Genomic DNA, 14,948 nt, shown 5'->3' with positions numbered 1-14,948 from the left:
GCCTGTCCAATCCTCTTGCAGACACATTCTAAATCACATGAAGATCGTTCCCCCAAGTTCCATTATTTGTCCCATTTAATATGTGAATAGGTTTGAACAGGAAGTGAGTGGCATTTCTCTACACTATTCCTATTCTCTCACTGGGATAGTTGCCTTAATGATGGGACCACCTCAGCTTTCATTAATGCTATTTCCACTGGCTCACATCTGGTGAAATCCCTGTTAATTGTGTTAAATATTCACACCTGATTGTGTCAGGTGCATTTCCCTTTGGTCGGTTTGCTCTCTGACCGAGGTCCCACCCATCATGCTGGGCTGCCCTGGAACGGATGTTTGACCCTCCCTGACAACTTGGCCACCTCTTCAAGTGTCTAAGACAGCAATGGTGGGATTTGCCTGCTTATCTGTAAACTATCATCTCTGGCCTTTGTCGAACCATCTGCCTATCAGAAACCCCTGCACGCGTTCACGTGTATAATATCCTCATTAGAACCACCCTGTCTATATCACACCTAGAATATCCATTCCTCACCACGGGGAGTGTCGAACACTCAAGTGTAATGAGAGCACATGTATCACCCTGTTATTTTGTCAATCTTTTGGGAGGATGAATATTCCAATCATACTCTTTATGTCTCGACACCTGCAGCAATGTAGTTGACCATTAACTGAAGGGGCTGAGACATCCACTCACTTTGACAACCGATGCACCAATGAGGAATTACACTGGAAAAATGCGCGGCCTCAACCTGCCACCAAAGTTGGGCATGGAGAAGTCGCCCTTTGCCGGTTGATCTTGCGAAGTCCAGCCAACAAACGTCTGGGGACTGGTGCAAATTGGGAGAACTGATCCACAGAGCAGTGAAGCATAGATCTGAGTCTTACAGGATCAGACCTTATGGAGAAGGTGCCAGTCTTCCCACTCATGCCCTGGTTCAGTGCCGTCCACACCAGGACAGCTCCACATGAAGTCTCATGGTATTGGATCACACACGGGCAAGGAAAGTGATTTCCACCTCCTGACTCCTTCAGCTGATGAATTAATGTTGTCCATGCTGGTCAACATTTGGAAGAAGCACTGGGAGTAACCAGGGCACTGAATAAAATCTGTCTGGGATACTTGCATCACCCAAAGTGGCCTGTTGGCATTACCACTGTCTGGGCTGGCCAGGTATTGAAATAAACTTCCTGTACCTCATCCTCACTCACCTCCCTGTGACAGATTGTGCAAGGGATCACTGCACAGGCCTTGTGGAGAAATGGTTTTGCATCGATGACACCCTCCACCGTTGACACGACGGTTGTGCTAAGTGGGTCAGACTCAGAACTTTGCATCTGTGAGATGCTGTAGACCTTGCCCACCACCACCTGAGAGATTGTCCCTCACTCCACCACTACCATCAGCCCAGGAGAACAGCCACTGCACTAACTGTCACCCAGTTGTGTTTTGTAATCTGGGATATGCTGGCAATGCCTTTTAAACCTAAATAAACTAATAATAATCGTGAAGATCGACACAAAATGTTGGAGTAACTCAGCAGGACAGGCAGCATCTCTGGAGAAGGAATGGGTGACGTTTCGGGCCGAGACCCTTCTTCAGACTGGTTAGGAATAAGGAAACAAGAGAGATAGACAATGATGTGGAGAGATAAGGAACAATGAATGAAAGATACGCAGAAAAGTAACAATAATAAAGGAAACAGGCCGTCATTAGCTGTTTGTTGGGTGAAAATGAGAAGCTGGTGCGACTTGGGTGGGGGAGGGGTAGAGAGTGAGGGAATGCCGGGGCTACCTGGAAGTGAGAGAGATCAATATCATGTCACTGAGCTGTAAGCTGCCCAAGCGAAATATGAGATGCTGTTCCTCCAATTTGCGTTTAGCCTTATTCTGACAATGGAGACCGAGGGAGGAAAGGTCTGTGCATGAATAGGAAGGAGAATAATAATAATCGTGCCAGTTTAACCAATTGCATAGATGTTACTGCAAGACATTCCACTCACTAAGATGATATCAATGGCACTGGAATTGACCTTTGTCGCCATTCTGTGTGGATAAATCTCACAGGCACTGGCCACACTAGTAACTAACCAAAGGGAAAAATGCTAGGGAGAACTCATTGTGGCTGCTGCTGATCTTTATTGCCTCTCCCGTGATGGTCAGGGAGAGTGACTGTCGGCAAGGATAGTGTCCGCCAGCAGGTGGCAGTGTCCATCTTGACTTCCTGAAAGAGAATGCACAAAGGTTAACTGTTACCACCTGCAGCAAGTCAGTTAACTGCAGTCTTTACAGCATGACAGACGGTGGGAGAGTGGAACGGGGGCTCTTAAGTCCCAGGGACACGAGTTCATACCCCTGCAGGCTCATCTCGCTGACTACAAACTCCAGTAGCACTCTGTTGCCGATGGCCACAGCTGGATTACCGATGGCCACAGCTGGATTCTTATTGTCGCAGCTGGATCCCTACGGCTACAGCAAGCCGCAACCATATAGGGGGCTAGAACATGTCCTGTGTTTTATTTAATGCCACATTCTCATTTTGGAAAAGTTATGGTGGCAACAGTTAGTGAGAGAGCATCAAGACTTACCAGTGTCCCAGATTCCCTTTTTGTTGTTGTTGTTGTTGTTGCAAGCAGGAAGAAGTGTTTGACAGCAATACCTGAGAGGGGGATGATGACCCGGGGTGGCTGGTCAAGAAACAAACAGATCATTATTGAGCTTGTCGGAAAGTGAAAGATAAAATGATGCACAAACCATAGCACTGGGTTAGACACTCGCCACAGGGTACTTTCCCAGTGGGTCAGACGGTGTCTCAATACTAGGTGTGGGTCAGTGTCCCAATACTGGGTCTGTGGGTCAGTGTCTCAATACTGGGTGTGGGTCAGTGTCTCAATACTGGGTGTGGGTCAGTGTCCCAATACTGGGTCTGTGGGTCAGTGTCCCAATACTGGGTCTGTGGGTCAGTGTCCCAATACTGGGTCTGTGGGTCAGTGTCCCAATACTGGGTGTGGGTCAGTGTCCCAATACTGGGTCTGTGGGTCAGTGTCCCAATACTGGGTGTGGGTCAGTGTCCCAATACTGGGTGTGGGTCAGTGTCCCAATACTGGGTCTGTGGGTCAGTGTCCCAATACTGGGTGTGGGTCAGTGTCCCAATACTGGGTGTGGGTCAGTGTCCCAATACTGGGTGTGGGTCAGACAGTGTCCCAGCACTGAGCGGCACGGTGGCGCAGCAGTAGAGTTGCTGCTTTATAGCGCTTACAGTTCGATCCTGGCTACGGGTGCTTGTCTGTACGGAGTTTGTACGTTCTCTCCCTGACATGCTTGGGTTTTTTCCGAAAACTTCGGTTTCCTCCCACACTCCAGGTTAATTAGCAGTGTAAATGTAAAAATTGTCCCTAGTGTAGGATAGTGTTAATGTGTGGGGATTGCTGGTCGGTGTGGACTCGGTGGGATGAAGGACCTGCTGCCACACTGTATCACTAAACTGAACACCGCAGCTGCATCTTCCGCCCACAGCCCTCACATTCCTGTACACCATCATCCAGATACAATCAGCTAGAAGTTGCCCTCCCTACTGATTCGGGCAGGATGCAGAGGGAGGCAGCTCTCACCAGTCCAGTGCTGATGAGGCAAGGTAAGGTACGAGCTGCCTCTTCCTACAGCCTGGATCAATTAGTGAAGTGGAAGATTGGCAGGGGCCTGGGAAGATCAGTGGTTATATGTTGAATGGCGGGGCAACCTTGAGGGGCCAAATGGCCTACTCCTGCTCTCTTAGGTTTTTATTTCTGTATTACTGGCCTCGAGGAATCAAAAACTGCAGGCTGCACAGCCCGCCGGCAGTTTGCATTGTAGCCCATTCCAGGATGATAGCAGCGTGGGGACCCCACCTGTGCAACAAGGACAGGGCCCCAGTGCAGCAGAGGGCACCCACACCCTGGCATCCTGCAGCCAAACATGGGCAAGGGGCAACTTTGAGGCACACTGGCCCACTGACCTGGTACACTCGGCCCCCTTGAGATAAAGACAACACAAAGTGCTGGAATTACTCAGTGGGTCAGGCAGCATCTCTGGAGAACATGGATAGGTGACATTTCACAACATGCTGGAGTAACTCAGCAGGTCAGCCAGCATCCCTAGAGAACATGGATCGGTGACGTTTCAGGTTGAGACTCTTCAGGCTGAAGCAGGAACCCAACCCAAATTGTCATCTATTCATGTTCTCCAGAAATGCTGCCTGACCTGATGAGTTACTCCAGCACTTTGTGTCTTTGTTTGTAAACCAGCATCTGCAGGTTCTTGTTTCTACATTTCACTCTTTGAGCTGACGTGATGTCCTCTCTGATTCATCACATTCACTTTATGATGTCAAAGTTGCTTCCATGTGATGTCATAAAACATCCAGCACCATGGTGTGAGATGGCACTCAATGGTCTAACTGGGCTCAGTGGCTGGGAAGCCATGTCTGACCTTCACTGTACACACAGTATAGCTACTCATTACCAGAACCATGTGTAACCTAGAGGGACTGACCAAGAGCCCCTTCTACTGATTACGTGCCCTAATGTTAGATAGTTGTGGAAGTGCAATGCCTGGGAGATGTGTTATACCACAGGTGAACTTCAGCCAGATGGAATGGAGGAGCATTGTGCATCAGGTCAGAGGCTACAAGATTCAGATTCTATGCAGTAAAGAGTTAACTCAATATCACAATTATTAATACTTACAGACAATAATTTCTAAGACTTGCACTTCTTTTTAAAGGAGTAATTTTTCTGCCAAGGTGTCAATGTTTACCTGGTGATCACAGTTCAGTTCTCTGCTTGCTCATTGGCAGATGCTTCCATCGTCTCTGTGATAACTGTATCATCCTCTGTTGGTACAGGGGACATATCTGTCTCTGCTGGTTCAGTGGACAGATCTGCATCTTCTGCTGGTACAGGGGAGACCACATCTGTCTCCTCTGCTGGTACAGGGGACACCACATCTGTCTCCTCTGCTGGTTCAGGGGACACCACATCTGTCTCCTCTGCTGGTTCAGAGGATACCACATCTGTCTCCTCTGCTGGTTCAGGGGAGACCACATCTGTCTCCTCTGCTGGTTCAGGGGAGACCACATCTGCAGGGGCCTCATCAGCCTCTTCTGCTGTGGTGGGGGAAACCACATCTGCCTCCTCAGTTGGTTCAGGAGAGATCACATTGGCATCTTCTGCTGGCTCAGGGGAAGCCACATCCTCCTCCTCTGCTGCTTCTGTGGGAGCTGTGTCATCTGGCTCTGCTGGTTGTGTGGGTCCGGTATCGGTGTCCTCTGCTGGTTCTGCTGCAGTTTGCTCTGCTGGTTCTGTGGGCTCTGTTTCCTGCTGATCTTCTGGCATCTGCTGTGGAGCTTCAGCCATTCCACCTTCATGCATGAGCTTACAAGGACAATAAGTTAAAGTGATCATCTCACACGGACACTGCGGCTGAAACCCTGGTATTGGAGACCTGGTAGTGTCGGGGCAAACCGATGAGCTGCCCAACCCTCCTGTGGTTGCACGCATGCAATGCCTTAGATCGTGTGTCACGCAGTAGTCTGGGGCCTGGGTGGGTGCTATCTGCTCCTCTACAGGGGCCTGGGCACTGGCTGTTCCTTGGCTGTCCTGCCCAGTCTCCTCCTGACCACTCTGGCTGGCCTTGGCCTGGGCCTTGGCCTGGGCCTGGTCAGCTGCTGTTGAGGGCCCTTGTTCGATTTCCTGGAGGACTTCCTTCAGAGCTCGCTGCTCCTCTGATGTTGGGATGCGCGTTCCCACGCATTCCAGGCCGGCCTGTGCCATCGCCCGTGCCTCGTAGTGGGCGAGAAGGGTTAGAAAAGCCTGGCTGCCGTGCGGGATGTACGTCTCCTTCATGAAGCGGCGGTGGGTTGGATGGGCGCGAGTCTTTTTACCACAGGGTCCCCTGTGGGATCGCGGGCCATCACACTGGCCGATATTTACCGCTGTTGGTTTGAGGAATCGCCCGTGGCTATCCACACCTATCTTTGGCCAGTGGGAGCGGAAGGGGATCGAAGAGCCCATCATTTTCCCTGCCCAGTCAGTGTTCTTCGATGGCAAGCAGCAAGTTAAGGACCTGCTCACTGGTGGTGCTGCCAATGCTGTTGTCATGGGCACTGTCAGCTGGTTGCTTAGTAACTACTTGACATTGACAGTAGGAAAGGGGTTGTGCCCCAGGTCTCCTAAATGTCACGAGTTAATAACATACCTGGATTAGGAGCATGACTACGAAGAAACACCATCTTTTCACTCCAGAACCACATTATATACCTGGGTAAGTAGCTCTCTCAGGCTATGAATAGAAGCATTTCCTTGTTGAATAAAACAACGGACTATAGCGTTACTCCTTTACACTGAGTCAGCCCAGCAAAGCTGCCGAAGATCCCAGATTCCAGCACCTGCTGTGTTTTGCCATCATTGCATTAAGCAGTTGTTGAGAACCAGCAGCAATGATTCCTTGCGGTCTTGCCCATTCATCCGTCACCAGCTCAGTAACATTGCACATCTCTGCCCCATTCACCCCCTCTTAGGAAGGTTTATGAAGTTCAGCATGTCCCCAACAACTCTCACCAATTTCTACAAATGCATCATACACATTATTTATCTGGATGCATCACAGCATTGTTTGGGACAAAGATACTAGAGGAACAAGATAGACCGCTCAACCCTAAAAAAAGCAGTACGCCATGGTGCCATTTTAGTAGGCAGAAACTTGCAAACATTTAAAAAGAAAAATAACAAAAATCTGTGAATTGATAGATTATATTCTGTATTTTAATGGTATCATCACACATACTGTTCCCCCAAAACATTGATCACACTGCGAGAGGCATAGCGAACGGTGGGTTTTGCCTACTAAAATGGCGGACGTTCCGCTCCTTTGCCTACTACACTTCAGTATCGGCAATTTCAATGGAGTGGCTCATCTTGCTCCTCTAGTATCTTTGGTTTGGGACCACTCCACGCAAGACTGAGAAATTGCAGAGAATTGTGGATGCAGCCAGACCATCATACAAACCAACCTCCCCTCCATCGACTCCATTTATACTTCACACTGGCTCGGCAAGGCCAGCAGCATAATCAAGGACCAGTCGCACCCTGGCAACTTCCTCGTCCCCCCTCTCCTATCGGGCAAAAAGGTATAGAAGTGTGAAAATGCACACCTCCAGATTCAGGGGCAATTTCTTCCCAATTGTTATCAGGCAACTGAACCAAGTAACCACAACTAGAGAGTAGTCCTGAGCTACTATCTATCTGGCTCGAAGGGCCGAATGGCCTACTCCTGCACCTATTTTCTATGTTTCTATCACATTGGAAACTCTTGGGAGTGTCTTGTGCGAAATGTTATTTACGTTATCATGTATCTATACACTGTGAATGGCTCGATTGTAATTATGTATTGTCTTTCCGCTGACTGGTTAGCATGCAATAAAAGCTTTTCACTGTACGTCGGTACACGTGACAATAAATTAAACTCAGACTCACCACCCCAGTAACATTGCCTGTCTCTGCTCCTGTTTGGGGCCATTTTATTGGGGAGGTGTCCTCCAGCTGTCTCCTGCAGATGATGATTGATATCCTCAGGCAGTCACCTGTTACATCCCACCACTAGTCTGCAGCCCATGTTCTATTCTGCACCCACCAACTGACACGACTCCCTACCTGGCACCAGAGCTTCTTTCTCTTCATGGGCTCCTTCCTCCCCACAGTCCCATCTTCATCCCTCATCCTGTCTTTTCACTTTTTCATACCATGCCTTTGTCAGGGTTTAGGTGTTGAGCTCAATTCCCTTGCTAGATTCCCCTTCTTTGCCTCCTCCTCAACACACACATCTTTGGTTCAGATTATGGTCACCCACCCCCACTCCCAATGCTTTCTCTGGATGGCTGTCCATTTTTCTTCCATCCTGATTCCGTGAGAAACTGCTGGAATGTTCCTCTCTGCATTTCAAGTTATCGACACCGCAGTGGCGAGACTTTGTGGCAGATCGCTCGCTTCCTTCCATCTCATTCAGGAAGCATTAGGACAAGAAATTTCCCATTCGTCTCTTCAATGTGTACAGGTTTTAAATAGTTTGTGCTATTTAATCTATATAACTATTATGCATTTACCGAGTGTGTGTGTATCATTGAGTGAGTTCTGTTCATATTTATTTGCACTGGTCAGTATAATTACTGACTTGGTAGAGTGTGTAACAATGAATGTGTAGATTTACCGGCCTGTGTGTGTGGCTGGCAAGTTAGAGATAGCTGGGGGCTGAGTGATATGCAATTGTGATGTTCCAGTGATGAGGTAAAGGGGATGGGAGCACGGGCGCTGGGATGATGCATTGGGATGAGCTTCTTGGGCTCTGAATGGTGCCTGTATGGTCCATCCAGCTGCCCTGGAGTGGAGGGAACCCAGGGAGGCTGGTGTGAACACCAATGCTGAGGAGGGATCACACGTGACTCAGCAGTTTGGCATTGTTGCAGGGGAGGAGAAGATTGATATCCAGATCTGTGAGGAAGATAAACATGACTTTGAGTAGGGGAAAGTGAAGGGGCTCAGGGTCATTGTGATGGTGCTGGTGTTTATGACACCATTTGGTTCATGGTGAGATTAACATATTTTAGCCCAGGGCTGCACAAAACCAGCCTTGATACAAACTACAGGTGTCAGACTCAGTAGTAGGTGTACAAGGCCACAGACCGATCAGGGTTACATTTAACCCTGTGTGTGCTTTCAGTAAACTATTGGAAGATGTGTGCACCATCCACTGTGTGTAGCTATCACAACCTATGTGCACTATTCATTTTATCCAACAGAAACAGTTGCAGAGAAATCCAATTTTGTCCTTATCTCAACCTTTTGTCTTTTCATCTCTGGCCTTTGTTCAACCATGTCTATCAAAAACATCCCTCACCTGTATCTACCCATCACTTTGTCCTATCCCTCCCCTCTCCCAGCTTCCTCTCTCAACTATGGGTCTCGACACAAAATGTCACCTATGTTGTCGAGAGATACTGACTGACCTGCTGAATTATTCTAGCACTTTGCATCTTTTTCTGAAATGTGAATGATGCTGGAAAATGTTGCCATGACCTCGAAGAAAATCTTTTCCAGGTCATTAGAGCCTTCAGTAGTCACACATCATTTCACAAATAAAGACAACCACCACTCCCTCTGTACAGCAGCATCTTGCAACCTCTCACCATTCAAACAAGATTCTGCTTCCTTCTTCTTCCTGCCAATGTGGATAACCCCACATTACACGCAATCTGCCATCTTTTTGCGGCATTGCTTCACCTGTCCATATCCCTCTGCAGCCTCGTCATGTCCTCAACCTTTTCCTCAGCTACATTTATATTGTCAGCAAATTTCAACACAATGTGCTCTTCAGCCAAGACACTAATGTAGGCAGAAAGATGTGGCTCCCAACACTGGCTGCTCGTTTAGTTCCATCCATCTGTGTAAAAATGACCTAAATTTTCTATTTGTGCTATTATATTACCTTCAATCCAGAATCTTTTAGATTGAGTAATGTTCCTGAGGCATATTAAATGTCTTTCAGAGTCCAGGTACACAAAAGCTACCATTTTGTAATGTTTTGAAATTTGAAGAAGGGTCCTGACCCGGAACGTCGCCTATTCATGTTCTCCAGATGCTTCCTGACCCGTTGAGTTACTCCAGCATTTGAGTCCTTTTCAAACTGATAATCTATCCTATCTATGCTTCTCGTAATTTTGTATACTTCTATCACATTGCCACTCACACTCTTTGTTCCAGGAAAAACAGACCCAGCTATTTTAACTTCTTCTTATACTCGAGCCTCCAATCCAGACATCCTTGAGAATTTTTTTTGCACCATCTCTAGCTTAATCACATTTTTCCTGTAATGTGGTGATCAGAACTGCACACAATACTGCAAGTGCAGCCTAACCTACGTTTTGCACAACTGTAACATAACGTTCTCACTCTTGTACTCAATAAAGGCAAGCATGCAATATGCCTCCTTGGCCACTGTCCAAACGTGTTGCCACTTTCAGGGAACTACGTATTTGTACCCCTGGACCTCTCTGTTCAACAACACTCCCCTGAGCCCTGCCATTCACTGTGTATGTCCAGTCTCCCAATCCAGGTTCAAAAAAACATCTGCTCAGAAGTAGGGCACAGACCCTGTTTTCTGGGAACGAGGGAGGAAAAAAATAATGGGATGAAATTAGAATAGGATTCTCCAGTCTCCCTTAAGCATCCCTTAAGTCACCTCAAACCAAGAGATGGAATTAGTTGCTCTGGGTGATTGGGGGAGATTGAATCGGCTGTGTTTGTTTTTGTGCAGGGGGCTGCATGGGTGACTTGATTAAAGTATACAAAATCATGAAGTGCAAAGATACGATTGATCGCTACTGACAAACATTTCCCCAAAGCAGAAGTATCTGAAATTTGAAGGCATAGGTTAAGGGTAAAGCGTAGGTGGTTTAGAGATTGGAAGATTTTCATGCCAAGGTGGCTGGTACCCCAACAACATTCAGAGTATTCCAACCAGCACTTGAATTGTCACGGCAAAGAAGGCCACAGACCAAGTGCTGGTAAATGGAAATAGAATAGATGGCTGGCATGGACACGGTGGGCCAAATCGGCTGTTTATTTGCCATTTAATTCTGTAGTTCAGCGTTACTATCCGCAGGCTGCTTGTGAAATGACATTTACTTTTGCCCCCATGCAGATATGGAGGATACTCCCAGACATTCCCATTCCGGTTTGGCAAGACCTATGGAAGGACTACTCATGATATCCTGAAGGATCCCAAAAAATCAAGAGCCGACCAATCGATCCTGGGGCCAACGACACAACCTCCAGAACAGTGTTTTCCAGAAGATGAGGAATACTGTATGCCTGATGTGTCTGACCAGATCCACCCACAGAAACTTGTTCCCGGTTATACTGGTAAGCAGAATTGACAGGACAGAGGAGCAATGCTTACAGGAGCTTTCGCCAATAGCCCCTCAATTTTCCCAGTCACCCATCGCCTCCCCTCTGTTATTAAGCAAAGATAAACAATAGCCTCCATGCCCTCCTTCCCTAAATGCAAGCAGTTACACAGTAGGTGGCAAACAGTACAAATTGACAATACAGACTATGCTATCATCTCACTGCAACCATTGGGAAACAGGTACAGAAACCTGAGAACCATTACCTTTTAAGGTCAAGAACAGCTTCTTTCCATCCACCATCTGGTTCTTGAACCACACTGTACAACACTAAGCACAACTCCACCTCAGCACAGATCCACTGATAATTTTTTTTAACTTATCATGGTTCAGGAATATCTAGTTCAGTGATGGAAATGGGTTCTAGGAACTAGGGATACTCTAAGGTCCGTGAGGCTGAGGTTGGGGAGGAAGGGGGGGGGGATTTTTTAATGTGCGGTCATACCCATGTAAGAGTACAAGAATGCATAACTTGCTTATTGTGTATTTATAATATAGTTTATTGTGTATTATATGTCATAGCTGCTTTCTGGCATCTCTCTCTGTTTACATTACAAAATGTTTCATAATGGTATATAATCTCCATTTTTTTCTGTCACCTCCTCTTTCTTTCAGCACGCCTTCTGCCACTAAGAAGCCATGTCCTCACATATTCTTCGGGGTTGGCAGAGGCGATCCCACCAACTTAATAAATAGAAGAGTTGAGATGATCAGTTTGAAATCTTGCACGTTGTGGTGACATGCAGAAATTCATGCCACTGATGCTTCTTTCACATTCTGCTGTTGATACCGGAATTGTATTTACAGCCGTTACCAGCTGCTGAAAATCTGCAGAAACTATCTTCCCTTTAGATTCCTTGAATTCTCTGAAGGCTCTGACATAAAGCCAACCATTTAAGCCAAATTGTTCTGCCATTTCTTCTGCATCATTATCCCCAAAAGTAAAAAGTGAATCTTCTGGAATATTGTTAATATCTAAATATTTCGACTTGTTAATTAACTTTTTACATTTATCATTGGAAGCTGTTGTAGATTCAAGCAGCCTAGATTTCACATTATTGACCAAACTCCTCAAAAACTGTTGTCTATGTATAGTAGGTACTTTACCAGCTCTCAAATGTATTCCATTAAATATCATCTGACTTGTTGCTTTCTCCACTTCAGTATACAATTTTCCTAGCTTCTCTATTTGACATTCAAGAACCTTGATAGTTCGCTTAATTTCCTCATTGGTCATCCTACTAGGTTAATTCCCAGAATGGCAGGACTGTCGTATGTTGAAATACTGGAGCGGCTAGGCTTGTATACACTGGAATTTAGAAGGATGAAAGGGCATCTCATCGAAACATAAGATTATTAAGGGGTTGGACACGTAAGAGGCAGGAAACATGTTCCCAATGTTGGGGGAGTCCAGAATCAGGGGGCCACAGTTTAAGAATATGGGGTAGGCCATTTAGAACGGAGATGAGGAAAAACTTTTTCAGTCAGAGTTGTAAATCTATGGAATTCTCTGCCTCAGAAGGCAGTGGAGGCCAAGTCTCTGAATGCATTCAAGAGAGAGCTAGGTAGAGCTCTTAAGGATAGCGGAGTCAGGGGGTATGGGGAGAAGGCAGGAACGGGGTACTGATTGAGAATGATCAGCCATGATCCCATTGAATTGTGGTGCTGGCTTGAAAGGCCGAATGGCCTACTCCTGCACCTATTGTCTATTGTCATGTGCTTTACTAAGTGTACAATTTCAGTTCTGCAGTTCAAGTGAAAAGTTCAGCCAACTCTAGCAAACTGTCCATCAACAAGCCCAAATTATTTACGAAAGCTGATGACGCTAATACTTTTTTCAGCCCCTCGTACTTTGCTCTCTCTGCATTAGATCTTGAAGCATCACAGCGTGCTTTTCCAAAATGCTCCCAAATAGCTTTATAAGACTGCCACATTGCCTTTACAGTTCGGTAAGACGAAGCAACCTATCTCACACTGAAAACACGACCAATTTTCAACAGTTGACAGTGAAGAGCGCCTTGGCACATGCAGTTAACTCATCCTGATTCTTAGGAGACCTATGATATAAGGAATACAATTGATCACAAAATATCTGAAAATGATTCAAACCTGCAACTTCATTTATTGCATCACCTACACTGAGTTCAAGCCTGACTGGCACAGTGCAAATAGTTGTATTAGGGAAATCATCAAGAAATTAGTTTTGCAACCCCTGCATTTCCTCCTAACATTACTTATGCACCATCAGTTACAAGTGATATCACATTTTCTTTTAGGTACTGTATTGAAAAACCACCTCTTTGTAAGCAACTTAAAAGCCCATCATATATAGATTTTGCATTTGCACCAAGTTTCATATGTTCTAAGTCAAAATAGAATGATATAGGTTGGGAAGATTCACCAACTGCTGCTCTCAAGCAGACTACTAGAACAGTTTTCCCATTAATAGTGGTAGATTCATCAATCATAATAGACATTTTAGATTGTTTTGAAATTATATTTTCCACCAGTCTTTCGCATCTGGTTCCCTATGTGGTGAGAAACATCTGCACATGACTTACGAGAGTGTAGAACGTACCCCAAGTCGATGCCGTTTCTTTCTTGCAGTTCAATATCAGAAGACATATCTGTGTAGGGCCTACCTTTGTGTACAATATTATATACAGTTCTAAAAACTCGACCTGTTTTTGCTTTGTCCTTTTCAGTGACATATACACTACATTTTCGATTGCTTTTTTTTCCAGCTGTTTCATTGATTTTTTGGCATCTGATGTGAGCTTCACTATTTTTGTGCTTAAACATCTTTTTTCTTAAACTCATTAACTGTTTTACTTTGTCATCACTCACTCCTACTACATTAACACTGCACCACTCACGAGACAAATGAATTCCTTGTGTTCGTTCAAGTCCAAGATGACACTTGCTGCATACACTGCATCCTAGTTTTCTGTTTTTAACAATTAGCCAGGGATATTCTTTCTTTTTGTTTAAGTACATTTCTTGTGTCCAACAGTCTGGAAGATCACATTTTTCAATATCTTTCGAAATGTCTTCACATGCAGCAACAGGTGAAACAGCTGCATCAGTTACATTATCATTTTCAAGTAATTTTGCCTTCTTTTCTGGCTGAGTGTTTTCATTATCATTTATTTCTTCATCGATTTGAAAACGCTGTCTTTCAAAGTATCTCAGTATGCTCATTTTCACAGGGATACACAAATCTGAAATTGATAGATATTTGATAGTGATTTGATAGTGATATATAATAAAATTTGATAGTGATATATAATAAAATATTTCCGCTTGCACTATTGTTTTGCTAAATATAACCACCCACAATAAAATATTCACCACTCACAATAGACAATAGGTGCAGGAGTAGGCCATTCAGCCCTTCGAGCCAGCACCGCCATTCAATGCGATCATGGCTGATCACTCTCAATCAGTACCCCGTTCCTGCCTTCTCCCCATACTCACGATTTAGGATGGAAAAAACTATTGGTACTACTTATTTAATTTTCTCCCCATCCATTCTAATTTAACTGAAACTGAGGCACAGCGGCAGAGAGGCACAGAGGCAGATAAAATAACGTGGAATAATAAAATAACGTGACTCGACAGCCCATGCTCGCGATCCGGTAGCCCTGACAGTGAGTTTAAGAAATTCTTCCTTGAATTTTATTCAAAGGAACGCGGTGTCATTAATACATGGTCAAAACACAATTACATTTACTGAGGAATGTGGATCGATGTATTGATGACACACTGTATAACTACTACCTGTTAACTACTGGCTGTTAACAAGTGCTAACAGTGGCAGTTAACAAATTGTTTTTGTCTGAGTTGAATAAAGTGATAAACGACTCGAGTCTTTCTGCAGTGCTCATTAAACCCAAGCTGGAGATTGAAAACTAGGGGAACGCCGTCCCCCTGCGTACCCCGCCCATTTCCATCA

General features: G+C 45.5%; 1 protein-coding gene across 2 annotated transcripts in view; it reads left to right on the top strand.

The window, feature by feature from the left end:
- Nucleotides 1-6,184: 6,184 nt before the first annotated feature.
- The window catches only part of LOC144608440 (ciliary microtubule inner protein 2A-like), a 46,528-nt gene continuing 37,764 nt past the window's right edge, over nucleotides 6,185-14,948 (top strand). For both annotated transcript variants that reach the window (XM_078426212.1, XM_078426211.1), the window contains exons 1-2: nucleotides 6,185-6,297; nucleotides 10,729-10,949. In XM_078426212.1, coding sequence (XP_078282338.1) covers nucleotides 6,245-6,297; nucleotides 10,729-10,949 — 274 coding nt within the window. In that variant the 5' untranslated portion in view covers nucleotides 6,185-6,244. The remainder of the gene's footprint in view (nucleotides 6,298-10,728; nucleotides 10,950-14,948) is intronic.

Source organism: Rhinoraja longicauda, chromosome 31, assembly GCF_053455715.1.
Source record: "Rhinoraja longicauda isolate Sanriku21f chromosome 31, sRhiLon1.1, whole genome shotgun sequence".
NCBI lineage: Eukaryota > Metazoa > Chordata > Chondrichthyes > Rajiformes > Arhynchobatidae > Rhinoraja > Rhinoraja longicauda.
This window is presented reverse-complemented; position numbering and strand designations above follow the sequence as displayed.